The sequence below is a fragment of the Aulonocara sp. 'chitande type north' Nkhata Bay genome, linkage group LG3 (genome assembly GCF_057382095.1).
Source record: "Aulonocara sp. 'chitande type north' Nkhata Bay isolate Kocher_YH1m ecotype deep benthic linkage group LG3, A_spYH_male_GT1.1, whole genome shotgun sequence".
Classification (NCBI taxonomy): Eukaryota; Metazoa; Chordata; class Actinopteri; order Cichliformes; family Cichlidae; genus Aulonocara; species Aulonocara sp. 'chitande type north' Nkhata Bay.
In genome coordinates, this window is record NC_141346.1 from 70,900,937 (window position 1) to 70,927,829 (window position 26,893).

The window sequence follows — 26,893 nt, forward strand, 5'->3', positions numbered from 1 at the left end:
AAGAACATCTGAAAACGATGTAGGTGCAGTCTGGTAGCTCAAGTATTTGCTTTAAAAAACAGAGCTAGACTCCTGGTTGTTGGAGACAAGTGAACAACTTGAGGATAATAAACCTGTCAGAGGGGCTGAAGGATCAGAGCTCATGTTCTTATAGGCTGGATCTGGATTGTGCTTTGATTCGAGTTGAAGACAAAAATATTTCAGAAATGCTGACATGTCCTGCTGGAGAGAAATATTTAAAGTATCATGACTATTTAATTTTTCTAAAGTGGTAGTATTCTTTGAACTGAGCACCTCTGATTTATTTCCCATGATTTTAAGAATGAAGCGATGAGTTCATGTTTACTTACAGAGCTTTGTTGGAGGCTTTGACCACTGGCAGCAGCCTCAGAAGAGCCTCCTCTGAAGCAGAGTATTTCTTCAGGTCAAACACATCCAGATCTTCTTCTGATGACAGTAAGATGAAGACCAGAGCTGACCACTGAGCAGGAGACAGTTTATCTGTGGAGAGACTTCCTGATCTCAGGGACTGTTGGATCTCCTCCACTAGAGAACGATCATTCAGTTCATTCAGACAGTGGATCAGATTGATGCTTTTCTCTGCAGACAGATCCTCACTGAGCGTCTCCTTGATGTACTGGACTGTTTCCTGATTGGTCTGTGAGCTACTTCCTGTCTGTGTCAGCAGACCTCGTAGGAGAGCCTGATTGGTCTGCAGTGAAAGACCCAGGAGGAAGCGGAGGAACAAGTCCAGGTGTCCATTTGGACTCTCTAAGGCCTTGTCCACAGCACTCTGGTAGAAGTGTTTCTCTGCAGAATCTCCTGTTTCAGACTTCTGGGAGGTTGTTTGTTGTTGTTCCAGCAGATTGAGTCCAGAGTTGATGAAGGTCAGATGGACATGAAGAGCAGCCAGAAACTCCTGAACACTCAGATGGATGAAGCAGAACACCTTGTCCTGGTACAGTCCTCTCTCCTCTTTAAAGATCTGTGTGAACACTCCTGAGTACACTGAGGCTGCTGTGATATCGATGCCACACTCTGTCAGGTCTGATTCATAGAAGATCAGGTTTCCTTTCTGCAGCTGATCAAAAGCCAGTTTTCCCAGAGACTCCATCATCTTCCTGCTCTCTGAACTCCAGTGTGGATCTGTTGCACGTCCTCTATTATACTTGACCTTCTTCACTTTGGCCTGAACCACCAGGAAGTGGATGTACATCTCAGTCAGGGTGTTGGGCAGCTGTCCTCCCTCTCTGGTTTCCAGCACATCCTCCAGAACTGTAGCAGTGATCCAGCAGAAGACTGGGATGTGGCACATGATGTGGAGGCTTCGAGCTTTCTTGATGTGGGAGATGATCCTGCTGGCCTGCTCCTCATCTCTGAATCGGTTCCTGAAGTACTCCTCCTTCTGTGGGTCAGTGAACCCCCTGACCTCTGTCACCCTGTGAACATACTCAGGGGGGATCTGGTCTGCTGCTGCAGGTCGTGTGGTTATCCAGACGTGAGCATAGGGAAGAAGCGTCCCCCTGATCAGGCTTGTGAGAAGTACATCAACTGTGGTGGGCATCGTAACATCAGTCACAGTTTTGTGGAAGTCCAGAGGAAGTCGACACTCATCCAGACCATCAAAGATGAACACAACCTGGAAGTCTTCAAAGCTGCAGATTCCTGCTTCTTTGGTTTCAGTAAAGAAGCGATGAACAAGTCCCACCAAGCTGAACTTTTCCTCTTTCAGCACATTCAGCTCTCTGAAAGTGAATGGAAATATGAACTGGATGTCCTGGTTGGCTTTGTCTTCAGCCCAGTCCAGGCTGTATTTCTGTGTTAAGACTGTTTTCCCAATGCCAGCCACTCCCTTTGTCAGCACTGTTCTGATCAGGTCCTGTCTTTTGGGTGAGTCTTTAAAGATGTCTTCTTGTCTGATGGTTGTTTCTGGTCTGTGTGGTTTCCTGGATGCTGTTTCAATCTGTCTGACCTCATGTTCATCATTGACCTCTGCAGTCCCTCCCTCTGTGATGTAGAGCTCTGTGTAGATCTGATTCAGAAGGGTTGGGTTTCCTGCTTTAGCGATGCCCTCAAACACACACTGGAACTTCTTCTTTAAGACAGACTTAAGTTTAGGCTGACACTTCTGAAGAGCATCTGAATCAAAAAAAGGAAAAAAAGAAGGAAAAATACAAATCTGGTCTGAAGGAGCTATGTGATGTACTTTGGCCTTTATTTAACCTATCAAGTTTTTAATATACTCATTCTACCAGAAATCAAAAAGGGGCTTCAGGAATTCCTAAATGTATTTCCTGAAAAAAGCCACGTTAAATGTTTTGAACCTACACATCTGCATTGCTTTGCAGCTTTTCATATGTACCTGATGCCAACATGTGCAGGCTAAACAGGTTTATGCTTTCTGTGCCTCTTCTCCAAACTTTGTAACCAAAAATAACAACATTGAAGTGTCATAACGTTCCCCACTGCTATGTTATTTAAAGACGCATCTGAGAGAGATTCAGTAATTCACATTTAATTCTTCTCGTAATTTACAATGGCAAAAGATAATGTAAACCCTTTCTGGCCACAATTTGCTTTATTATATGTAAATGTGGCATTTTTTTCATTAAACATTTAAGTCAAATGACCGATGCTTAAAGAGTGTCCTCTTGTTAGAGAAACACTGTGACTTTTCTTTTTTAAGGCAATCAGTTTGCATGGTTTTTAAAAGTAAAGAACACTTGTGTTTAATTAAATACAGCTCACATTAGATCTAAGTAGTTTCACACGTTTATGACGATCATCAAAATTCCTCCATGTAGTTTAGAAAATACATTTGCAGGCATGTAACAAATCCAAACATTCGTCGTAGAATGACGTTCTTGCCCTCTCCTTTTTCTTACAATGAATTCTGAGGTTTCACTTTCACATCTCAACAAATTGCAAGGTGACCATTTTTATTCATGGTATCTGATGCATGACCTCACCTTGTTGAGCAGATGGATCAGAGTTCAAACGCAGCTGAGAGAAAAGAAAAGGATCTTTGATCTGAAGATGCTTGATTGTTATCTTGCATGCTTTGTCTCCTTTTTTCCTCACTGTGTCGATCAAGCTGCGTGCCTTGTCTGCTCTGAGTGGGTTCCCCTCCAGTATCGATTCTTCCTCCAACTTATTTAAGATACCATCACTTACAAGGGCCTCAAGGAGCAGTTTAAGGATTTCTATTGTTACCCTCCAGACAAAGGCTGACCGTACCCTGGCAAGCTCCTCCTCTACAGGAAGAAGAAAGAGACATAAACATGCTTCTCAGTCGAAATCATGTGAAAAATACAGTGGAACCCCGACTTACGAATACCCCATTTAACAAAAAATTCAAGTTACGAAGGCAATGAACGGCAATATTTCTGCCCATGGTACGGCAAAATGCCGGTGTAACGAAATCCGCTGGCTCTGATTGGCTGAGCCTACAATGCCCACAAGGCCTTCGAATCATGTGACAACCCCTTGGCTTCCGTACTCGTGCTTCGCTGTTCCACTTGAACGACATATTGTTGTTCTAGTTAGCAATTAGCCTATCGTTCAGCATCACCTCACTCAAAAGGTGCAATGGCTGTTTCGACTTAAGAAAATTTTCGACTTACGAAAGACCCTCGGGAACGGATTAATTTCGTAAGTCGGGGTTCCACTGTATTTTAACTTTGTTCAATTAACACTTCAACATCTCATCAACAAATACTAAATTTTAGGGTGTGTAGGGTTAAAATGATGCCAGCTTAAAATGAAACCGAAGAAAAAATTGAAACTGAAAAATAATGAAAAATATGAAAAACAAAATCTTGTCATTCATATCCTGCATTCCAGATTAAGTTTAAAATAAGAACGAGTGCAAGTACGAACGTGAGAATTATGTATATTGTAATAGGTATATTGTACCTAAATGATAGTATATTGTACAAACATGAAAAGTATATTGTTAGAACTATATCTAATATTGTTAGAACAATAGTATACTATAATAATAAACTTTTCACGTTATAATGTGACATAGCTCTATTTTTCTTTTGCCTGGGTGGCGGCTCTACGCTTCCGTACTACGCTTCTGTATCCAACACTTTTCAATGTGGCCTCACAAAATTATTATGACTACAACAACCATGAAAAGAGTTGGATGGACATTGCTACTCAATCACAGCTGCCTGGTCAATGTTTTTCATTAGTAATTTAGCAAAGTTGATGGTGTGTGTGTCTGTAAGACAGAGAGAGGGAGAGCGAGGGACAGATTTTGTATGATAAGCTTCATGTTATGAAGGCACAGTTTGAGCACTCGGGTCGCATCAGAGCATCAGGCCATATAGTGTGAGACCCTGCATCGTGACCTATGAACTTCTAACCTCTGCGATTTAATTGTACAGTTTGAGCAGGAGCTGAATAACGCGACTGAAAAAAAAAAAATCGCACAGTGTTTGCCCAGCTTAATGCAGACTGTTTAAACTAAACAAGCTGCTGTTTCACATAATAAACCCTGTCAGCTGCAGTATTGTCTTCTGTTTTAACAGTTAAAGCAGTAGAGACGAGCTGTTTGCATGTGCGTGGAACTCTAGCGTCATTAACCATGCTAGCTGTTAGCTTATAGCTCACGCTAGCTAACCAGCGAGCAGTTAAAAGGACAGCTGAAGCTGCACAAAATACCCACAAACTTATCTCACTACAATGTAGCGCCGAAAATATGACTCGCAGCTCGAGCTCGACACATAAGACTGACATCCAGCTAACCACAGCTAAAGGATATTTAGAGAAAACTTAGGTTTCCTCAGGTTACATGAACTGAGTTGTTTGACGCTGAAAAGTTGGTTTGTTTTGGCTCTCACTGAAGACATAGCTGCTCTTTTGTGCTGCTTTTAAGCAAAACATTCTTTGTATGTGAGGAAAATGCTGTTCATCCCCATCAGCTCTAGCGTAGACAACCGGCTCTGCCATGTTTTCATGTGTTTCTTCTTTCCGTGTGTCCGCTACTTTGATACGCTTGGGCAGCCCGCCACTGGATTTTATAAAAATATTCTGCAGTACATCAAAAACGAAAGAAAAGAACAAAAAAAACCAAAAAAAAACCAAAAAAAAAAGGAAAAAAACCATTAATCAACATATGAACGTTACCTCTGACGTTACAGCGGTTTTATTAGAGACACGGCTAAGCATTTTGCATTTTGAATAATTTTAAAAAGTTTAAATTTGCTCAGTATTGAACGGCAGAAATGAGGTTTTCTTTTCGGAAGAATGCAAAAGGGAAAAAAACAGCGGCCGACAGAGCTGTAAGCAACAGTAGACTTGTGCGTAACAAGTAAGCGAATAATGAAGAAAGGGAAACTGTTCTTGAAGTACAGAGAGAGAGAGAGAGAGAGAGAGAGAGCTGTGCATCATGGTCGAAGCAAAACAGTAAAAGTCAGAGTGAATTCATGACGATGTTTATGTGAAGCGTAGTTTGGATCTTCATTTGCTGCTGGTTCGGTCAATATTGTTTGGAGAGACATCAAACTAACAGCTTTAGAATCGGCGCATAAAGGGCGTGAACACAAAGCGCAGACCCAACCGTGAGAAAGGCGACATCTAACGGTGTGTTCACACCGAACGCGATGGACGCGAATAGAGCGTCAGGTTTACATGTAAAGTCAATGGAAAGGCGCGATGACGCGCGATTGCGGGTCCCGCGAAAATTCGGAAGCAGATTTGCGTCGCGAAAACGCGAAAACGCGTGAAACGCGCGTCAGTGTAGCGCGTCTGGCGCGTTTGACGCGCGAATAAAACCACGCGCGTGAGTTTTTGTGTTGCATTTTGTGCATACGCGCGTTTCGCGTCTACCGCTCGAGTTGGAAAAAGCTGAACTCCAGCGTCAAATCGCGCCGCGACAACCAATCAGGAGCCTGGTGACGTGGCTGTTACCTAGGTCAAAGGGGCAGATCCAGCCAAATCTCTTCATACTTCAATGGAGGGAAGGCTAATCAATGCGGTAGCAAACAACTCGGAGCTGTACGACACCAGCTGCTTTCAGTACCGAGACAGGAATAAAAAGGACCGAGCTTGGAGGAAGATATGTGAAGAGATCGGGCAACCTGGTAAGTTCATTCATTTCTCTTTTGAAAGTTTTCACTGACCCGGGGAAGCCGCACAAAAGCTAGCAAGCCACCGCTCATTCGGAAATAAACACCTGCACCGCGAGGGAAAAAGGTGCACGAAAGTGGCGGGCAGATGAAGACAAACCGCGGCATAATAATACTTTTACGTTTTGCAATCTACAAAGGTTTGCACTTTGAGAATCAATTGTGAGAACTGTGACCAATGTTCATGTGTGTGGGGAAAACAGTGTATAAAGTGCGTGACCAGGGGCTAGTTATTCTGAGAACCCCTGCAATAAATGAGGGACCACTGTCTACTCTACGATTATTATATCGAACCTGTTAACATTTAATACTGTATTGATAGAACCAACTGATTCTGCAGCAGAGCATCCCCAGTCCCTGAGCTCCTGCTGCTGCACCCACAGATATGTACAGCAAGCACTGATACCTTTTTAGTCGGTGGGATTGCCTTGTGATCACCTTTACTAAATATCTACAACCAATCTGATTATATCCTGTTTTTGTTTTTTTCAATGTTGAAATTAAAATCTAGTAGCAGCCTTCTCATTTCTTTGTGTTTTGTGCTGTTTTACAGGCCCACAGAGGAGGACGGCTCCGAGGCAGATGAGGGACGGGTCCCAGGACGGTCCATCGGCGGTGGAGCTGGCCACCCTGGAGTCCCTGAAGAGTCCACACCAGTCTCCAATGGAGCATTTCCTCCTCAGCCTTGTTCCTGCTCTGGAGAGCAGCTGGTCCTTTTTATTCCTGTCTCTCTGTAAATTCTTATATTTTATATATTTATGTTTAATGTTTTTCTGTTTGAGACTTTTAATATTATTTCAAATAAATGTTTATAATGACTAATGTCTCAGTTCTACTACACAGCAAATGTTGGCACACGACTTGACACATGTAGAATTTATTTCATATTATACTAATGACAAAATATACTAATACAGTGGGATGCAAAAGTTTGGGCAACCTTGTTAATAGACATTATTTTCCTGTATAAATCGTTGGTTGTTACAATAAAAAATGTCAGTTAAATATCATACAGGAGACACACACAGTGATATTTGAGAAGTGAAAAGAAGTTTACTGGATTTACAGAAAGTGTGCAATAATTGTTTAAACAAAATCAAGCAGGTGCATCAATTTGGGCACCACAAAAAAGAAATGAAATAAATATTTAGTGTATATCAATGTGTGTGTCTCCTATATGATATATGGGGTGCCTTTGTCTGGACGTGCTTCTCATCCAGAGCTGCACAGCACAGAGGAAAGTTCCAGCGCTCCTGGAATCCCTCTGTGATGGACCGCCAGTCTCCAGGTGAAGGCACAGCCATGAAGTCGTCCACTAGACAGTCCCAGATGGACGTCGCTGCCTGGGGGGTGATCTGGCTCACCGTGGACACACCGACTCTGTAACTGAACGCTTGGTCCTGAAGGAGTCCCCGGTGACAAGGAACCTGGACAAAATTGTTCAAAATCAGTATTATGTGTACTGCAGTTACAAAATACATTATTCAAATTCCAAAATACTTTTGTGATGTCAGATTTAAATCACAAAACATGAATCTTACATAAAACATTTTGTAATTATAAGGATAATTACAAAATGTATATTAGATCATATCTAAAACAGTTGTGTTTTGTTTTAACTTTAACATATCATAATTTGATTGGTAGCAACTTTCACAACTACAGTGAGCCAATCACTCATAATTCCTAAACATGTCAATCAGGTAGGAATGAAGTAAGACATTAATAGAAATAAAGAGTTGTATGTTGACATGTAGCCCTTTCCTTGCTTAAATCATTAATATTTTTGAAAAATTAATCTGTGATAAGACAGCTTATCAAGATAGAACCATGTAACTAAAGATGAACCAAACTGTTCAGTTTTATCTAACTCTGTTTTAATAAAGGCTGGTGACCCCTGCTATAGAGTCTGACAGCTGCAGGGATTATATACAAATATTCAACTATCCCAGAATTAAACCAGGTCTAAATAAAAAGGAGTGAGTATCACTACAAAGGTTAACTCAGTGGTCCTAATGCTACAGTTTGATATCAGCAAACACCGAGCGCATACATTGATGTGACACCACAGCCATGCTATCATGCAAACACTGATAACAGCATAAATCGAATTAAATCGGGACTTGATGAGAGCTTCTGAGTATCACTAGAAATATTATAAAGAGTCGTCTCTGTACCACAGTTTGCTTTCAGTAAACACCGACAGCATTCACTGTTAGCATAGCACATCCATGTTAGCAGTGTATAACTGGATGGATTAGCATATTAGCACAGATATCAATAAAGGACTACCGTATTAAATAGTTTTACTAACCTCAGGCAGACGGACAGGCGCTCTGCAGGTGGGATTGAGCGTCTGTAGTTGGTGTCTAGGCGGGCGATGCTGGGACCGACGAGGGAAAGCAGGTCCTCAAACTGGCCGACGGTGATAGCGCTGGAATCGGCCGTCATCCAGGCGCAGCTCCTGGAGCAAATGGTGAAACTCACCAAACTGCTCATGCCTCTGGAGGACCTGATGGACCCAGGTACGGCGAGGACGTCTTTTACGCTGCTGCTCTGCTCTCCACAGTACATAGAGAAGGGAGACTCTCTCTTCAAGCGCTAGCTCGACAGCTGCCATCTTGCAAAGATGTCTGGCACAACTTCCTCCCACATTCCTCCCACATTTCCGGTTCACGCGCGTCAAAATATGATATTTTGGAGCGCGATGGATTTTTCTTGGACACGCGTTGAGACGCGAATGTGCACGCGTCAAGTTAGGGGCGTTTGGGGCGTTTTATTCGCGTCCATCGCGTTCGGTGTGAACACACCGTAACTGATTCTGATCCGCGGGTCGCACTGTGTGTTTAGGTCTTTGTGCAGAATCCGTGTTCCTGCTCTCATTTACTGTCTTAGCTGTTTGGTGGTTGTTGAAATTTTGTGAGGTTTAACCTGAGATTCTGGCGTTTCGGGCAAAATAAATTTAGATTAAAAAATCGATTCAGGATTTTAATGAATCGATTTCACGTTATCCAAGCCAGAATCGATTTTAATCGATAAATCGATTATAAAAACCCAGCCCTAATTATTACCGACCTTGGGTTTAATTTGGACAGTGATTTTAAACTGGAAAGTAAATTATAATTGTTGTCTAGTTTTTCAAAGTATAGCGTTTTTTATTTTAGGCAACTGACAGCAGTGAAATGTTTTCTTTCAAATTCAACAATTTTATTTGTCACACACACAATACAACATGTGGTTTCTAGGCAGCACTTTGAAACAGTGATCCATACTTTTATTTCATCCCATCTGGACTACTGTGATTGACTTTATGTGGGAGTCAGTCATTACTCTCGCATGCTCAGCTGGTTCAAAACACTGCTGCATGAAGAACCTATAAAAGAGAGCATGTTACCCCTGTCTTAGCCTCGCTCCACTGGCAGCCTGTATATTTTAGAGTTCATTTTAAAATTGTTGTGTTTAGTTTTACATTTTTCACAGTCTTGCCCTGCCTTACCTTCTTCACGCCTACACACCTCATCAGTCAGCTGACCAGCTCACTCAGATAGCCTTCTCTATCATTGTTCATAAGTTATGGACTAACTTGCTGTTACATGTTAGAGAGCCCCCTTCACTGTCCACTTCAAAAACACATCTTAAAACCCATTTTATTCTTTCTGACCCACTGAGACTCAGTCTGTTTTCGTTATTTGACCTTTTTTATTGTTTTTTATATCACATGTATTGTTATTATTTAGTATCAATGTACAGCACTTTGTGTCACCTATGGCTGTTTTGAAGTGTATTATAAATAAAGATAGTAGGTAGGTAACTGCTGTTATACTGTACTTATGGGCAACTGTTCATTAACTGGGGCTCAGAGCTTAGTTACACTGCAGAGCTGAGGATACAGAGATACCACATGGAAACAACCTGAGTTCCTATTGGTCAGTGCAGGCTTCATGTGTTTCTACCTTACCAATGGCTCCTGAGACAAACTAAGGAATTATTACCTTGTGATAAACAGGATGAAGATGCCTGGGCTGAGGGTTTCCCTGTTGGAGTAAAGTGCACCATGAATAAGGAACTGTTTGTTTAACAATGAAGACCTGCATGGCTTCAAAATACTCTAAATATAATCTCCAAAAGTTGATTCTGTTCATCTGGACGTAGTGTTTTCTGGGAGAAACGTGTCGTCACTCACCCAAGTGACTTCTTCAGTCTCAGCTGACTGCAGGTTTCAATCTTATAAACTGTACATTTGGATATTGACTGAAACCAGCCCACTGAAGGAACAATGGGCTGGGAGGTCAGTTTCTTCATCGTAATTAAGCAAAATCTCATGACCACTGATCAACAACCACTGATCAATAACCATGAGTCCCATTCACAGAGAGTTGGGGAATGGCTGCAATCACAGCATGTAAGATGGTGACAGATGTACGAAACGTTTCTCCCACTGAAAACGCTACATTCAGATGAAAAAACAAAAACAACTTTTGGAGATTTACTTACCTGCATGATTGAGCATGCATCAAGATGTCTAAATATAATATTTGTACTCAAACAAATTTAGAAGAGAAAAGACACACAATTGAAAGTTCAGACTAAAACAGCCTCAGTTTTCCATCCATAAACTGTGACAGTGTTGTCCTGATACTGCACTGAGTCATGTCTTTTTTCTCTGACTGACCTTCATTCATCTTCTTTAAAATCAACTCTGCCACCTCCATTACATGGCGAGTAGTGTATGTCTCCACCATAAGATCCACTGTTCCATGACGTCCATCCTTCCTTGCGTTCTCCAGTCGGCTCTTTTTGATGGTTGTGAAATCACCTCCGGGTCCTTTTTCCAGGTACCAGTGGAAGAGTTTCAGCTCCTCTTCTCCCAAATCTTCCAGCCTGTTCAGCAACTGCTCCTCAACAGATTTTTCCATCTTTCAACTGTAAAACATGAGAGAGAACATGAATCTCATCACATGTCCAATGTATTTACTTATTTAGAATATTTAGAGTTTGAGCAGTTTGAGTTCAGGTTTTGTTCTCAGAGCTTTTATTGAGCCATAATGTCTCCTTTTACCTCTTGAGCTCCAGCGCCCCCAGTACAAAGGGGGTGAACTGCCGTTTAACCCTCCAGCTCTCAGGTCTTTAATGCAAATATGGACACGTATCCACAAAAAGCTCAGAATTCACCCAAAGAATTCACATCAGCTCACACACACTTTCTACCTGCAGAGGAAACAAATCATTCATGTGCACATCAGCTGAAATCCTCCTTTCATCATGTGTGCTGTCCAAATATCAGCTGCTTCTTTCCTGCTTCATCTCAGTGTCAGCTGGATGCAGTCAGACAGCAGTGTGAGGCAGAGGAAGCTGCCATCAGCTGCTCTGCTATCAGTCCACTAGATGGAGCCTGAAGCACACACGATGCATTCACTGACACACACTGATTCACTGTGACTGGAAGCTTCAGTCAGTCCAACACGTGTGAACAACATTTTAAACATTTCAGCTGATCCAGGATTCAAAGAGGATCAGCAGAGTTAAAGCTTCACACTAATTCTTCCTGCTGTTTGCAGAGAACTGCACACACACTGATTCACTGCTAATGAGAACCTTCTTCCATCCAGTAATTCATCATCCATCAGCTCTGCTGCTGCTCTCAGTCCTGGACTCTGATCACACACTAAAAGCAGCTTTTTAACTCGTGTCTGTAAGAACTCTTAGTGTTAGCTTAGTGTTAGCTTAGCGTTAGCTTAGTGTTAGCATGCTGTGTGCTAGCTTAGCGTCAGAGCTCTGCAGGTGTCTCGTGTGTAAATATTAATCACAGTGACAGTAAAGGAGGTAAAGGGCTGTGACGTCATCACGTACGCTGCGTCCTCTGTGGGCTCTGAGTGAACTCAAAGTACAAACTACAAGTACACAAACACGAACGTAGCTCAGAGTGGCGGACACACTCGGCCTCGTTGGTCCAGCTGTGAGTCCGTTACCGTGAACTATGGAGCGGCAGATTTGTGCTGAACTAAGCTGCACACAGCTGATGTTAGCCAGGAAACATTACACACTGACTTTAATGGAGAGACCGGAAATACAAACACACACAGTTTGTTGTGTGAAGAAATCAAACACGAGCTGAACAAACAGTAAAGTTCCTAAAGACAAACTGTTAAAGGAGGAAACAAAGCAAACTTACAGTTTCTTCACACCAACAACAAGCTCCACTCCACACCTGGACACTAAACACGGACACACAGGTGAGCTGCTTCCTGGAAGGAGGCGGGGCTCCACCTGAAACTCAGCACAGGTGGGAGGGGCTCAGCTCTGTGTGTGCTGATGTGTTAACTTTAAAAATATGCCGTCTGACTGCTCAGACTGAGTCAGAGTAAAGTTCACATGCTGACGTGTGGAGACATGAAACCTTGTTGTAGCTGCAGGTGTGAACACACTGATCCCAGATCAGCTCTGCTGTATTTGTAACATGAACATTTCTGCTGCAAAGCTTCAAATGTTCAGCATGTTTCTCTGTTTCCAGTCTATAGATCCAGTCACACTTTCTACCTTCACCTGTGCAGTAAAGACTGAGAGCAGAGCTGAAAGCAAGCGTCCAATCAGTGAGCAGCATCAACACCTGAGCTTCATTCAGACTCTGTTATTGAAGATGTTGTTGGTACAAAGTTCATCTGCTGCTCACATGAATCCATGAAAGATTTATTTCACTGAATGTTTCTTCAAAGCTCATTTCAACCTGTTGAAGTCATGAATGAAAGTGCAGACTGAGAGTGGATCACATGATGTTTGAGGTGTGTCATGTGACATGTTCAGTATTGTCACACATGTCTAGATTGTCCCTGATATCATAACTGCTCAAACACTGATGATTATATTTGAAGAATTATTCCTGATGGCAGCAAAGTTTGAATGGAGCTCTCTGTCTGTGCTGATTTGTCGCCCTCTGGAGGTCAAAGCACAAACTGCATGATGTCACTGTAACCACCACAGTGACAGGAAGTGTTTTTATGACTGAAACACTGAAATGATGCTAACGGCTGTCGTTAGGCTCACTGACAGCAGTGCTGATGTGTTCATGTCAAACACTGGCTCAGGTCAGGCTCCTTCATCCTTCTCCAGCGTGAGGCCGCCCTCAGACCCACAGGAGCTCTGACCTTTGACCTCCTGACCCTAACCATTTTAGTCTTGTTGCATCTGCAAATCCATCCAAACTGTAGCCGAGCAAAAGAAGCTGGAAGCTGTTCTATGAATGATGTTCATCCCAGAGTTTCTGTTAAACGCTGCTGCTGTGCTACATTTGTCATTTCCTGCTTTCACTACCATCCATGTCAAAGTGCTGAACTCATCTGATCACTTTAATGCAGTAAAGCAGGAGCTGTAAGTCTGACATTTATTTACTGTCATTACAAACACACACAGCTGGATTAGCATTCAGACAAAGGGCTGAAAAAAAATCAGCATTTGATTATTATTATTATATATCCTGTCTATCTGTCAGTGCTGAAAGCAGACGTCACTGATCACATGACTCTGAGGGATGTTTCCAGCACTTCGCTGAATCTGAGCCATGAAGATTTAAGGCTCAGCTCTGAAGGCAAAGCAGGTCTGAGCCTGTGTTAGCAAGCTGTACCTAATAAAGTGGCAGCAAGGACTCAGTCAGTAATGATCAGAGCCAGCAGGGGGCAGCACAGAGAGGTGAGGAGCTGTCAGAGAAGCAGGCTCACATCAGACTGGCCATATTCCATCATCTATACCTGAAATAATCATCAAACACACGCAGAGCAGAAACATGTGGAAACATCTGGAGCTCAGTCTCAGTTTGATCCCTCAGAGGTTTACCTCAGTCCTGCTCCTCTACTTCCTGTTTACAGCGCACATCATGCTGTGTACTGAGGATCATGTGGTCAAATTGCTCGCTCTCTGTTACTCTGACAGAGAGCGAGCACAGTTATCCTAATGTGTGACATCACTTCTAACCACAGAGCATTCAGCTTTCACAGCAGCCAACATCCTGTCACACTGAGCATGTGCAAACACAGCAGCCAACATCCTGTCACACTGAGCATGTGCAAACACAGCAGCCAACATCCTGTCACACTGAGCATGTGCAAACAGAGCAGCCAACATCCTGTCAAACTGAGCATGTGCAAACACAGCAGCCACCATCCTGTCACACTGAGCATGTGCAAACACAGCAGCCAACATCCTGTCACACTGAGCATGTGCAAACACAGCAGCCAACATCCTGTCACACTGAGCATGTGCAAACACAGCAGCCACCATCCTGTCACACTGAGCATGTGCAAACAGAGCAGCCAACATCCTGTCAAACTGAGCATGTGCAAACACAGCAGCCACCATCCTGTCACACTGAGCATGTGCAAATAGAGCAGCCAACATCCTGTCACACTGAGCATGTGCAAATAGAGCAGCCAACATCCTGTCAAACTGAGCATGTGCAAATAGAGCAGCCAACATCCTGTCAAACTGAGCATGTGCAAGCACAGCAGCCAACATCCTGTCAAACTGAGCATGTGCAAACACAGCAGCCAACATCCTGTCACACTGAGCATGTGCAAACAGAGCAGCCAACATCCTGTCAAACTGAGCATGTGCAAGCACAGCAGCCAACATCCTGTCACACTGAGCATGTGCAAACACAGCAGCCAACATCCTGTCACACTGAGCATGTGCAAACACAGCAGCCAACATCCTGTCACACTGAGCATGTGCAAACAGAGCAGCCAACATCCTGTCAAACTGAGCATGTGCAAACACAGCAGCCAACATCCTGTCACACTGAGCATGTGCAAACACAGCAGCCAACATCCTTTAATGATAGAACAAAATTCAGACATCAAAGTTTCTCACATTACAGAATCAGATGAACAGACATGAAGGGATAATTGTGGTTTTATGCACAGAGTCAGAATCAGACTCAGAGGTGTTCCTCGTGATGTTTGGTGATGGAAACAGTCTCATCGACGTTTCCATCACCAAACTAGAGAAACTAGTAGCTGCACGCAGCAGAGTTTAGCACAGCTGATCTCTGTGACGCATCAACAGGAACAACATGTTGTTAAACAGGACTGTATAAAGACTCAGAGTCTGACTCACACCTGAACAATGAGGCTGTGCAGCATCGTCCTGTCACACCTGCTAAACCACTCGTATCAGTTTGAGCCCGAACAGTAACACGGTCACATGACCGACGAGGCCAACGCGCCCAGACGAACGTCTTCCTCGTGGAACTAACTTGTTCCTGTTATCAGATTTGTGAGCAGCAGCTGAAACTACCACACGAATAAATGTTCTTCAAACTGTTTGATTCCAGCCAATCAATAATCTATAATCATGAGGATTCAAACACAAGAGCTGAACGTGTGGTTACATTGTAACCTTGGTTCTCTGAGTGAGAGACTCTCTCCCCTCTGTCACATATGGAACAGAGGGGAGAGAGAGTGTCGGTGTGATGGAGAACATCAGGTCCAAACATCACAGAAACAAACAAACTGTTAAAGGAGGAAACAAAGCAAACTTACAGTTTCTTCACACAGAGACACCAACAACAAGCTCCACTGTCCCACTCTGATCCTGTCTCCTCCTCTTTTATTCTTGCTCTGAGCTCTTTTTGGGTGTGTGTTTCTGTCTCCACCCACAGGAATGCATTGATACACTGTTGATAACGACTCGAGAGCAGACGTGTGACAGAAAACAGAAAAATAACCTAAACACCTAAATAACGTAAAATAATCAGAATATTTATTAATATGTTTAATTTCTCTTTAAAAACTTTTCTGCTCCTCAAATCCTTTGTTTAAGTTCAATCTAAGGAAAGAAAAGCGTCTTCTTTAAGTTTCTCAAAGAAGTCCACGATCTGTAGGCTCATGGAAATTCATTTTGTTGTTTTTTTGAGCAGAAACACCAGAGTGTAGAGCAGGAAAACGATCCCAGCAGGACGTCTCTGTTGGGGAAATATCCCAGTTATTCCCCTGAGCCTGGTTAGTGAACTGAGTCAGAGCTGTTCATCGATCCTACAGGTGCTAACATACAAACACGATCAGCAGCTTCTCTCATATGGAGAACACACTTCAACATCTGCAGCAAATCCTGTGTTTTATGTTGATGTGACCAACATCTTGTGTTGAGTCTTTGAAGATGAGGAGCCAAACACAGACAGTGGATCCAGAAGGACTGTTTATTCAGGGCTTTAATACGACTGAACTGATGCTTCACATCCTGTTTAGAGACGATCGACCAACACAGGCTCAGTCCTCACTCATCACACGGACTTCAGTCACACTGGGATCAACAGAGGAGACTGTTCACCATCACAGTTCAGCAACAATAATCAGAGCTTTTCTCTCTTGGTGAGGATCACATGTTCTGACACACAAAATATCTTCTGCTTTAACTCGTCTCTCTTTTTTAGTTTGGTTGTCGTGTTTTTTACTCTTTGTTCCTGTCAGTGTCAAATATGAGAGCAAACTGTTTTATGCAGGAGCCAAACCAACACCAAGCTGACCAAGAGAACCTATAACACCACCAGAATTTATTATCCAGACTTTACTGACAGATTTATGTGCAAGTAAAGCTGTTTTTTAAATTATGTTCACTGCGTTCAGCCAAGGAAGCATTGGTTCTTAAAAGTTCACGAAACGAGTAAATCCAGTTCAGCAGAGTTCCAGTTTGTAGCACAGCTGATCTCAGCTGATCAACAGTAACAACAGTAGGGGTGGGCCATAGAAACAATATACGATAGAAACGATATAAATTTGGCCAACGATAGAGATTGTGACTATACCGCATGTTGATGATGTCATCAAGCTGCGCCTGTTTTGGTCGAAAGCATCGCAGCAGCTACAACAATTATCATCTGCAATTATGGCGGGCGACAGTCATAACAAAGAGATGAAGCACTATTGAAATATGGCGAAAGCCAAAAAGTTAGCATTCATCCTCCAGCTTCACTGTGCTAATGTTATGCTAACATAGCTGTGTCGCTAGCAGTCATGTAGCACAACATTATATACCAGGTAGTCCAACTTCAGTAACCCTGCAAACGCCACTGCTGTTTAGTCTTCATTTATGTTGGAAGTGATAGCAGAGCTGTACGTTTGAATTAGTTTCAAAAATCTCTCAGTCAGAATATGCTATGAAATGTTTAGGTGGAAACTAGCGAGCTAACTTCCTGTTAACTTCTAACTCCGTTAAATTGAATAAATTCTGTTTTCATGGATGCCTGGATGTAGGGCTGCTCGATTATGGCAAAAATGATAATCACGGTTATTTTCATTGAAATTGAGATCTCGATTATTTGACAATATTTATTTAACAATAACAATGTGTTGAATAATGACTTTAAAGGTTGTCAAAAAATAATATTAAATAGTGTGCAAATACTGATAACAGTGCAAATGTTTGCAATATAAAAAAATAAATGAAAAATGTAAACATCTATGTTTAGTGAACTTTGCAGTGTTGCTCTGTGGTGCAGCTATGACACCGTAGCAAAGTTTACACACAGTCTACTTGATCCACGTCTGACTGAACCCATAATGTTTCCAAACCACTGAAGTTTTTTTACCTCTTTTCAACCAACAGCAGTCACTCTCCTCTCCAAATAACTTCTGTTTAGCTTTCCAAGCTTCCCTCGGGTCCTCTTAATCAGCGGTCCCCAACCCCCGGGCCTCGGACCGGTCCCGGTCGGTGAGTCGTTTGGTACCGGGCCGCGAGAGTTGAGGCTCAGGTGTGAAATGTATGGTTTTCAGGGTTTTTATCGGTTTTCCATGTTATTTTGTTATCGTTTTTATCGTTGACTTGGTTTTCCTGGGTCTTTTCACGTGTGTTATGAATAAATTCTTTTTTTCGGTACCGGCACTAGTTTTATTTTGTTGTATTTATCCGCGACACCTTAATGGCCGGCCCGTGAAAATATTGTCCGGCATAAACTGGTCCGTGGAGCAAAAAAGGTCGGAGGCCGCTGCTCTTAATTGTTGTGACACGTGTTTGAAATGCAGAGAGGTGCGCTCGATTTGCCACACGGAGCAGCGCGAGAGTAAAGCACGAGGGAGGGGCTAATAATCGGCTCAGTCATTTTTAATGATCGTTGAAAGCCCAGATCGTAATCGAGATTAAAATTCGATTAATTGAGCAGCCCTACCTGGATGTTAAACTTAATTGTTACACCTGGTAAAGCAGCAACGCTGATGATTTAATTAAAGATGAAAGAATTTAGACCATTTTTAACTCTCAGTGTTCGTTTGACTTTGGTACCTGAAGCTGTCGGAGTTTTGGACCCAGATTACTCCGTGAAGCTCCTCACTACGGCAGCCGTAATGCTCTGACGATCCATCAAGCAGTGCTGCTTACCAAAGTTGTACTAAAACATTTTTAACAGATTTCTGCAGCCAAAATCGGTTCGAGGTCAGTAAGCACAACCAGAATTCATACATAAGGCCCACTCTCGATTTTTGAGGAAATTAAAGGATTTTAAGTGTGGAAAATATGTTATACAGAAGAATATATCGTGATATGGATTTGAGGCCATATCGCCCAGCCCTAAACAACAGGTTATTAAACACATCAGTTTGATCTACAGATCAGATCATACATCAGGTTTACTTCATGTAAAATAAACGTCTCACTCTATGAGCTCCATCAGTCTGTGTACCTCCTCATTGTCATTTCTGAGCAGAGTTTACCTGCACACTTCCTCATGTCTGACAGTGTCACAGTGTGTGTGTGCCAACATTAACCAGCTTATCATCAGCTGCTTGTGCTTCATGAATAACTCAGACTGACAGAGTGATGAACAGAGCACAGAGGGAGGCTCTGCTCTGGTCCATCAAGCAGGATTCACATAGTAACATGTTTTTCCTTTGAACACTTCATTGTGTTTAACTTGAAACAGATTAAAAAGTGTTCGATTGTGCACTTCACACAGTCCTGAGTCACAGAGGCTTAAATGTGTTTGATTCTGAGAGGCTTTACTCCTGCATCAACATCAAGTATATGTAGGATTTAAACCGCAGTGAAAACATCCTTAAATATTGATGGTGTGTGAGAGAGTCTGTATTTACTTCTGATTATCTCTGTTTGCAGTGACCCTGAACTGAGCTGGAGCAGCTTCATGTTGTTTTGACGTCACTCAGTAAAACCTGAATGTCGGCTTCTGAAGAACAAACTGGTTTCATCTGTTTCCAGTTAAAGGGACGATCATTGTTCCACCAGTGATGTTGGATCCAAAGTTTCATTCAGATCGTTTTAAACTGTTTATCAAAGACAAATGTTTGAGTGCAGAGTTACTGACTGATAACCAGAGTGGATTCAGCCAATCATCAAATCATCTCATTGGTTTTATTTTATGTAAATACAAACGTCTCACTTCCTGATCTGCTCATAAAGTTCCTAAAGACAAACTGTTAAAGGAGGAAACAGAGCAAACTTACAGCTTCTTCACACACCAACAACAAGCTCCACAGCTGCACACTAAACACAGACACACAGGTGATTCCTGGAAGGAGGCGGGGCTTCACCTGAAGCAGGACAGGTGGAGACTTGATAGGAATTTTCCCCGTACAGGGAGGAGGCTGATCTTCAGATGAGTTCCTGTTAAATCTGACGAAACAAAGTTAAAAGTGGACTCAGTCTTGTCTGATTTCACCTGTTTTTCACTGAGCAGGTTTAAGTTTTATTAATGAAAATCAGCAGAGCTTGGTACTGATGGAAGACCCTCCTCTAATCGTTGTCATTCAGAGTGATCCAACCTGTTTGTGAATGCAGCTCACAGACTCTCCGCATTTCCACACGACTTAACAGACTGATGGTGTTTTTCCTTCAAACAAACTTTACTGAGAACACTCAGTGACACTCATGGACGCTCCAACAGAGTGAAGATGGTGATCAGGATGAAGAAGACTTTAGAGAGTTCTCAGAGCTGCTGAGCTTCTCACAGTGGAGACTCAAAGTCAGGACTTTAACCTTTTTAAGCATCTGTATTAAAGCAGATATAATATTAAACAGTGCTGTCATATACAGGCTCACCTCCAGGAATAAACATGCAGACACATAAACTTGTGTTCATGCTGACATTAAATAGGAACATACAAAATGATTTTATCAACTCTTACAGTTCAGATCAGGCAGAGTGGAGCTGTTTATAAAGACCAGTCAAACCTAAGAGAAGATCATGAGAGGTGGAAACAAAATCCCCAAATGACTCGTTTGTATTTTAATGTCACAATAACTCGTGTGTTGCTCACCTAAAGTATAGAAAATGAAAAAATCAATTGAGTTTAATGTCATCAAATTAATGTTGCAGTTCATTTTCACTGCAGTGAGATAAAAAGGTTTAGTATCTACGTGTTAGCTGGTGTTTGTTTGCTTACAGCTGTTCAGTTTTTAATGTTTGTCAACATCTACAAAGATTTTAGTTTTCTATTATAATCATGTAAAATACTATTCTCACCGAGAAAAAGCAACGATTGAATGTCACAGCTCAAAGTCTGACTTTTCCTACTAAAATAAAACGTGTGAGTGATACGTGTCAGGCACGCTGTCCACAGGGTTCATACACCTTTTTCAGGGTGAAATTCAAGTACTTTTTAAGCACTTTCAAGGTCCTTTTTCAAGCTTTTTTGTTCATCTCCCTTAAATAAACAGGCAGCCTGTAAGTATGAAATATTCATATACAAACACACATAAATGTGTGTACTGTCGCAGTGGCTGATTGTGCCCCACAGGCCTCAGTGTGAGCTTGAAGACATTTATAATCTTTAAGTAGTTTGATGTGTCGGTGCTGATGATAAACAGTTTGAATGAAACTTTGGTAGCACAGAAACAAGAGGCTATTCTTTGTGACCATATGGATCGGTCACATTACCGTTATTTCACCCAAAGGCACCAAGTTAATACTCAAAGAAGCTGCAGCTGTACACACGAATATAAACAGTACTTGGTGACAACTTTGCTTTTAGCCTCTAACCCTCTGGGGTCCAGGCTGTAATTGGCCGTTTCTGACTACTTTTGATTTGTTCTCTAGATTTCACCTTTAAAACTGTTATTTTCTCATTTTGACAAACTGTAAATATGTAAATATTGTGCTTAAAACATGAGTAGAAAGTGATATTTTTGACTGTAAAAACCAGAAGCATGTTTAACAAATCATTTTCGTAACTTGAAATGCAAATAGAAATTGTGCATTTTTAAAAAATATGCACAAGTTTTGCAAACAACAAAGTTATTTGGTACTGTTGAGCTAAAAATGCAGCCGAGGCTCAGACGTTTTTCATATAACCATTTCAAACTATGTACAGAACAATCAGCTGTTCTGCATCAAAGAAGAAGACACACGAATGATTTATGCAACTCCAAAAAATAGTTTGTGTCACTGTGACACAGAGGAGAACAGCACAGGGATAAACCTGCAGGTCTGACAGCAGCTGTGTCAGCGTTTACACTGCAACCTGCCTTTGGTGGCTTTAAGGCAGCAACTGTGGCGTTCACTAGTAGAACTGACACACAAAACAACAACTACACACTAACTACACAAGACAACACACTAACCTGAGACTCCAAACACGGTAAACGTCACAAACCTCTCACCTATCAAATCTCTCTCTCTCTCTCTCTCTCTCTCTCTCTCTTAAAACTTCCCCATCTTCCCAAACAACCACATGCCACATGTTGCCATATCATTTTTTGATTGGTCCATTTTTCCACCAATAGGGAAGGAGTGTTTTTTCTTTTTTCACTCACAATCAAAGCGTGTTTGCTAGCGCTCTCCTTAGAAAACGCCGTTTTTACCGTTTCTTCCCGGAGGAAACGCCAGTTTTATTCAGAAAAAACATCAGTTTTACGAGGCCTATCAACACGATTTAAAAGCTGGTACATAGTTTGAAGTCCGCACGTTCGACCCAAGTTGAAATGGAGACTCTGGGTCCGTCGACCCCAGAGGGTTAATCAGAAAGCCTAAGTTAGCTAGTTATGGTAAATGGTCTGTATTTGTATAGCGCTTTACACTCTACACAATCATCCACCTATTCACACACACATTCACACACTGATAGTTATGTATCGGGCTAATGTTTAAAGTTTTCACTTGAGTAAATTAACTCATATCACTGCTAAGTGATGTTAGCTATGTTCACAGCATATTCCATAACAGCGCTGCCATACTGCATCACACTCAGTGCATTTCGATCATTGCTCCAGCGAGTTTGATAGCAACATAATAATCATAATTTTTTAAAAACAGCGTGTGTAACATACACATACTGGAAAATTATTTACTAGCACTCACCTATCATGACTGGAGAGCGCAAACTCCGCCATTTGTTCCATCAAACACTCATTAAAACAGCGACCTACAGGTATGTTAGCGCACTCATCCCCGACTGTCCGACGGAGGGGCGGGGTCACACGGTGAAACAGACGCAAGGCAGCCAGGCGGGGAAATTTTGCTTTTACATTTTGCGACTCATTTTATTTTTATATCTGACAAGAAAAGTATTCAACCAGATAGTTATTTGTGGTGAATGAAATACAGTTACACTTTTAAGCACCACATCTGAAATTCAAGCACTTTTCAAACCTTGAAAAGACAACATTCAAGGATTTTCACGGATTTCAAGCACCCGTATGAACCCTGTGTCCGTCTCAGCTGAGTACATCAGTTTTGTTAAGTGCTATAAATAAATAAATAGATCAAATAAAGTAGCAACATCCTGAGATCTCGGTGTTAGAAAAACTGAATCCTTTTAGAGGTGAATCGTTGCATCTGCAGCCTCCAAGGAAACCGGTGACTTCACTTGTAATTAAGCACATATTTCAATCAACTGATGGTTCCTGTATCACATCTGTACAAAATGCAATAAAAGTCTAATTTTGCTGTGGTCTTTGTCTCCACATATCTTACATCTGTGCAGTTCTTATTGGCCATAACAAAATACATTTGAGTGCAAAGGAACCATGGAAAGTGTCTCACATGGTGTGTTAGCTGAAACTAACAACACAAGTTAGCCCAGGGAGCACATGTGGATACGCTAGCATCCATTCACAGGCTAACACAGCTAAGAAATCATTAGCAGCTTCTACAATCACATTTCCAACAAAACGTCGTATCCTGACTGGTTTTAGAAGTCAGACACCGGACTGTGAACCACAATTCAATTTGCAAATAAACGAGATTCACCAGGATCTTCTTCACAGAATAAACTCTGTGGTTCAACACGTTACTGGACAGAAACTTTGACAACAGCTTTGTGCATCTACAAAACAAAATCAGTGCCTCGTTTCATGGAGCTAAAGAAACACAGGCTCTATATACAGAGAAACTCACCCTGCTCCATGCAGACAGATGCAGTGAAACCATGAGCAGCACTACGGTGCATTCACGGTACATGGGGAAACTCACTGCTCTACAAAAAGTAACATTTAAAATAAAATAACCAGAGATTACACTCTCCCTCTCTAAACAGCATGAGTCCCTTCATGCATCGTTGACCAACGTGGACGTGGTGGAGTAACAGTTGTGGAGAATGCAACAGCTGAGGTTTGAGAAAAGGAGCTAATAGCCAAGGTCAGCGGCTCTCCTACTTCCTCATAAGGAAACTTCTCAGCTGTAGCTGAGCAGGATATCATTGCATTTGAATCCTCCTGGCTCTCTTTAACCCGAGTTCCTTCTGATTGGTTTCTTGGTCCTACAAAGAGAGTCTGCTGCCTGAGGGCCCCACCTCCTCCTCCACCTACTGCTGTGGACATTTACAAAACGTCAATCCAAGAAAAATTGTCTGGTTTGTAATAGATAGTCATTTTTTATTAGAGTCTACAGCAGGAACCAACCTGAACCTTGTTATGAGCTGAATCAGTGCTGGACTGTAGAAATGCTGTTTCAGTGGCTGCTGCAGGAACTAACATGGAAACGTGTTCAGCAGCTTTCCAGCTCTAATATAGGAAACACAAGATCAGAGTTTGGACACACTGGAACCAAACAGTTTTGTCTCGGACTTTTATTTCAGCATCATCGTTTGGGTTGAATTAAAACCTTTCAGCAACGCTAACCAGACTTTACGAGGTAAACGTGTATCTCCAAGAATGTCTTGCTAAGAGTCGCGTGTTCTGGGAAACAACACACAAATCAGTGGCGTCAATAAGGTTGTGTTTCATGTAATACTCTAGACTTTACTGTGAGACCATCACTAACATGCAGACGTCACAAAGTTGTTCACGGATCACATTAATCCAGAGTCACAGACATGCAGAGACACTTCCAGGTATAACATATATAATCCACACAGTCAGTCACAGCTGAGCTCTTTACTGAAGTCAGCATCAGCTCTCTGCTCGCTCTCACATCATATTCATGACAATCAGACGTGTTTCAATGATGCTGCTGTTTTCAGCCAAGCACACAGTCTCCATGGAAGTTTAAACTGGAAACACTGGTAACTGCAGCAGAGTTTCATTTGGAGCAGACCTGATCTTTGTGACGCATCAACATGTCAACACAGTATTTAACAGAACTGCAGTTTGCATCAGATCATACATCAGACTGACCACGTTTGTCATTTCATCAAACCTGCCATTAACATATTCAACAGTACTTACACTATCTTAAACATGTTTTCTTTTTAAAATGTTTGCATATTTATTAAATATAAACTGTGCAGTATTTCATTGATGGAGGCCAAGAAAACACAGTTACAGGAGAAATGTATTTAAGCTTGAAATGTAGCTGCACTCGGTAGAATTGAGCCAACTGGTTGTCTTCATTTTCAGTTCTGATGAGCTCACATGTTTAAGATCATCAGTTTAAAGAACCATAAGGCCGTGGATCCTTAAGGGTTTTATGGTTTGAGTTTACAGTGAGAGGTGTTGATAATGATGTTGGCTGTTTTCAAGTTGAACAATCTTCCAGGGAAGTTTAAACTAGAAAAACGAGTCACTGCCTGCAGCAGAGATTCAGTTTGCAGCATTCCTGATCTTTGTGCAGCAGCAACAACATGTTGTTAACAGAGCTGTGTAAAGACTGACTCACCTCACCAGGCTCTCTTTCATTCACAGCATACACAACATTTACTTCATTACAAGCTGTGCTGCTCAAGTTACTGGAAATAAGCACTCAGTTACTAAGTAATCCCATGTCTTTACTGATTACTTATTTTCAAAAGTATTTGGTTACTTTACTCTTTAAAAAAACACGACTTGAATACGTAATAAAGTAGAAAGTAGACGTTTCAGCCCGAGACTTTTTCTGCATAATCCATCATATAGAAATGAATCAAATTAAAAAGCCTTTCTTTTAATTGTTTTATTGTTTTTAATCTTTTTATTTTATGCATCAAGAAAAGATTAAATTATATTATAACTGTTTTTGACTTGATGAAATGTGTTTAACATTTAAACCTATTTCCTGTATATTCCAGCACATGACATAAAATAATGTTTTGTGTTTCCACTCCCGAGTGGGGCGGGTGGAGGTCTGCCCACAGCGGTCATGTCAGGGGGAGGATCCGGGGGTTTCTCTGTCAATGTCACATTCCCATGGCAGCGTGCTTGCTCAGATCTGAAGTGTTATGGTCCTGGGTGGGTGGCCCAGTGTTTTTTGAGTTTTGGTTCCTTCTCATGGTTCCTTAGTTTTTTAGTGTTTCCTGAGTTCTAGTTTTAGGGTTTGTTATGTGGCTTCCTTCTGCATTTCCTGTTTTATTGTGAAGGTCTGTGTCTTATGCCAGAGTGTTCAGTTTGCGTTTCCCCTGTCTCGTCTTGTCAATCAGAATCGGCCGTGCCTCCCTCCTGTGTGTAGTTTCCCCTCTGTGTATTTATAGTGTGTGTTGTCTCGTGTTCGTCGCTGGTTCGTCTGTGTCGTCTCCTTCACGTCTCCCTGCATATCTTTCTAAGGATTTCAGGTTTGAGGTTTGAGCGATGCTGAATGATAGGCTATAGGCTAACAACAATACTCTAACTAGAACAACAATACATCAGTGGAACAGCGATGCGCAAGTACGGAAGCCAAGGGGTTGTCTCCGAAAACATTAGAGCACTTTTGCAAACATGTGATGTCTTCAGGGCGGATCTAGAAGGGTGGCATGCAAATGATCCCTTGCCACCCCAAGTGCCACCCCAGTTTTGCATATGACAGTGTTGTTTATTAAAATAAGATCGCATTAACAGTTTGAGCGTAGTTACAGGCAGCAGTGATATATACACATATATAGTATATATATATATATATATATATATATATATATATATATATATATATATATATATAGTATTATATATATATAGCATATACACTGGGTGAATGTGCAGTAGTAGCAGCAAGCAGGTGAATTCTGTACATTAATATGAATAGACGTCTGACTATTTTACAGGATAGACAATATAAACATATTTAAAATTAAAGGAATTGAAATGTACATTGTTCCTTGGTTTAGTGTCTGGAAGAGTCCTGTCTCAGTCAATTATAGATGATGTGAGAGGGCGGGTTTGTGTGTTTAGGGCACGGATGGCTTGGGGATAGAAGCTCCTCTTGAGTCTCTCTGTCCTTGCCCGGAAGATGCGGAACCTTCTACCAGATTGCAGGAGTTGGAACAGTTTGTTGCCAGGATGGGACGGGTCCTTCAGTATCTGCTCTAGTCCGGCATCTCCTGGTGTAGGTGTCCTGAAGCGGGGGGAGAGCAATCCTGCAGCAGCGTTCTGCTGTACGGATCACTCTCTGGAGAGCTTTTTGGTCCTTCACACAGCTGTTCCCGAACCACGATGTC

The 26,893-nt window shown here is 41.9% G+C and overlaps 1 protein-coding gene and 1 long non-coding RNA gene across 5 annotated transcripts; one reads left to right on the plus strand and one right to left on the minus strand.

Moving 5' to 3' along the window:
- Positions 1–346: 346 nt before the first annotated feature.
- Positions 347–22,700, minus strand: LOC147336912 (NLR family CARD domain-containing protein 3-like). 4 transcript variants are annotated; one of them, XM_086285679.1, is made up of 6 exons: positions 12,310–12,381; positions 11,197–11,345; positions 10,810–11,060; positions 10,130–10,171; positions 2,970–3,254; positions 347–2,139 (listed from the first exon to the last, which is right to left on the minus strand). In XM_086285679.1, the coding sequence occupies exons 3-6, from the start codon at positions 11,051–11,053 to the stop codon at positions 347–349; spliced, it is 2,364 nt and encodes a 787-aa protein (XP_086141805.1). In that variant the 5' UTR covers positions 11,054–11,060; positions 11,197–11,345; positions 12,310–12,381. The 4 variants fall into 4 exon arrangements, with proteins under 4 accessions (XP_086141805.1, XP_086141806.1, XP_086141808.1 ...); XM_086285680.1 differs by lacking the exons at positions 11,197–11,345; positions 12,310–12,381 and adding an exon at positions 22,429–22,700; XM_086285682.1 differs by lacking the exons at positions 11,197–11,345; positions 12,310–12,381 and adding an exon at positions 15,668–16,543.
- LOC147336913 (uncharacterized) lies at positions 5,966–6,959 on the plus strand. The gene is made up of 2 exons (XR_015128336.1): positions 5,966–6,092; positions 6,691–6,959. It is a non-coding gene; the product is annotated as an uncharacterized LOC147336913 (long non-coding RNA).
- Positions 22,701–26,893: the final 4,193 nt, after the last annotated feature.

Coding starts and splice junctions, on each gene's coding strand:
- LOC147336912 (XM_086285680.1), bottom strand. CDS start 11,053: ATGGAAAAATCTGTTGAGGAGCAGTTGCTGAACAGGCTGGAAGATTTG. Junction 3,255..10,129: donor TTCATCCTGTTTATCACAAG/GTAATAATTCCT, acceptor TTCTTCCTGTAG/AGGAGGAGCTTGCCAGGGTA. Junction 2,140..2,969: donor TGATCCATCTGCTCAACAAG/GTGAGGTCATGC, acceptor TTTTTGATTCAG/ATGCTCTTCAGAAGTGTCAG.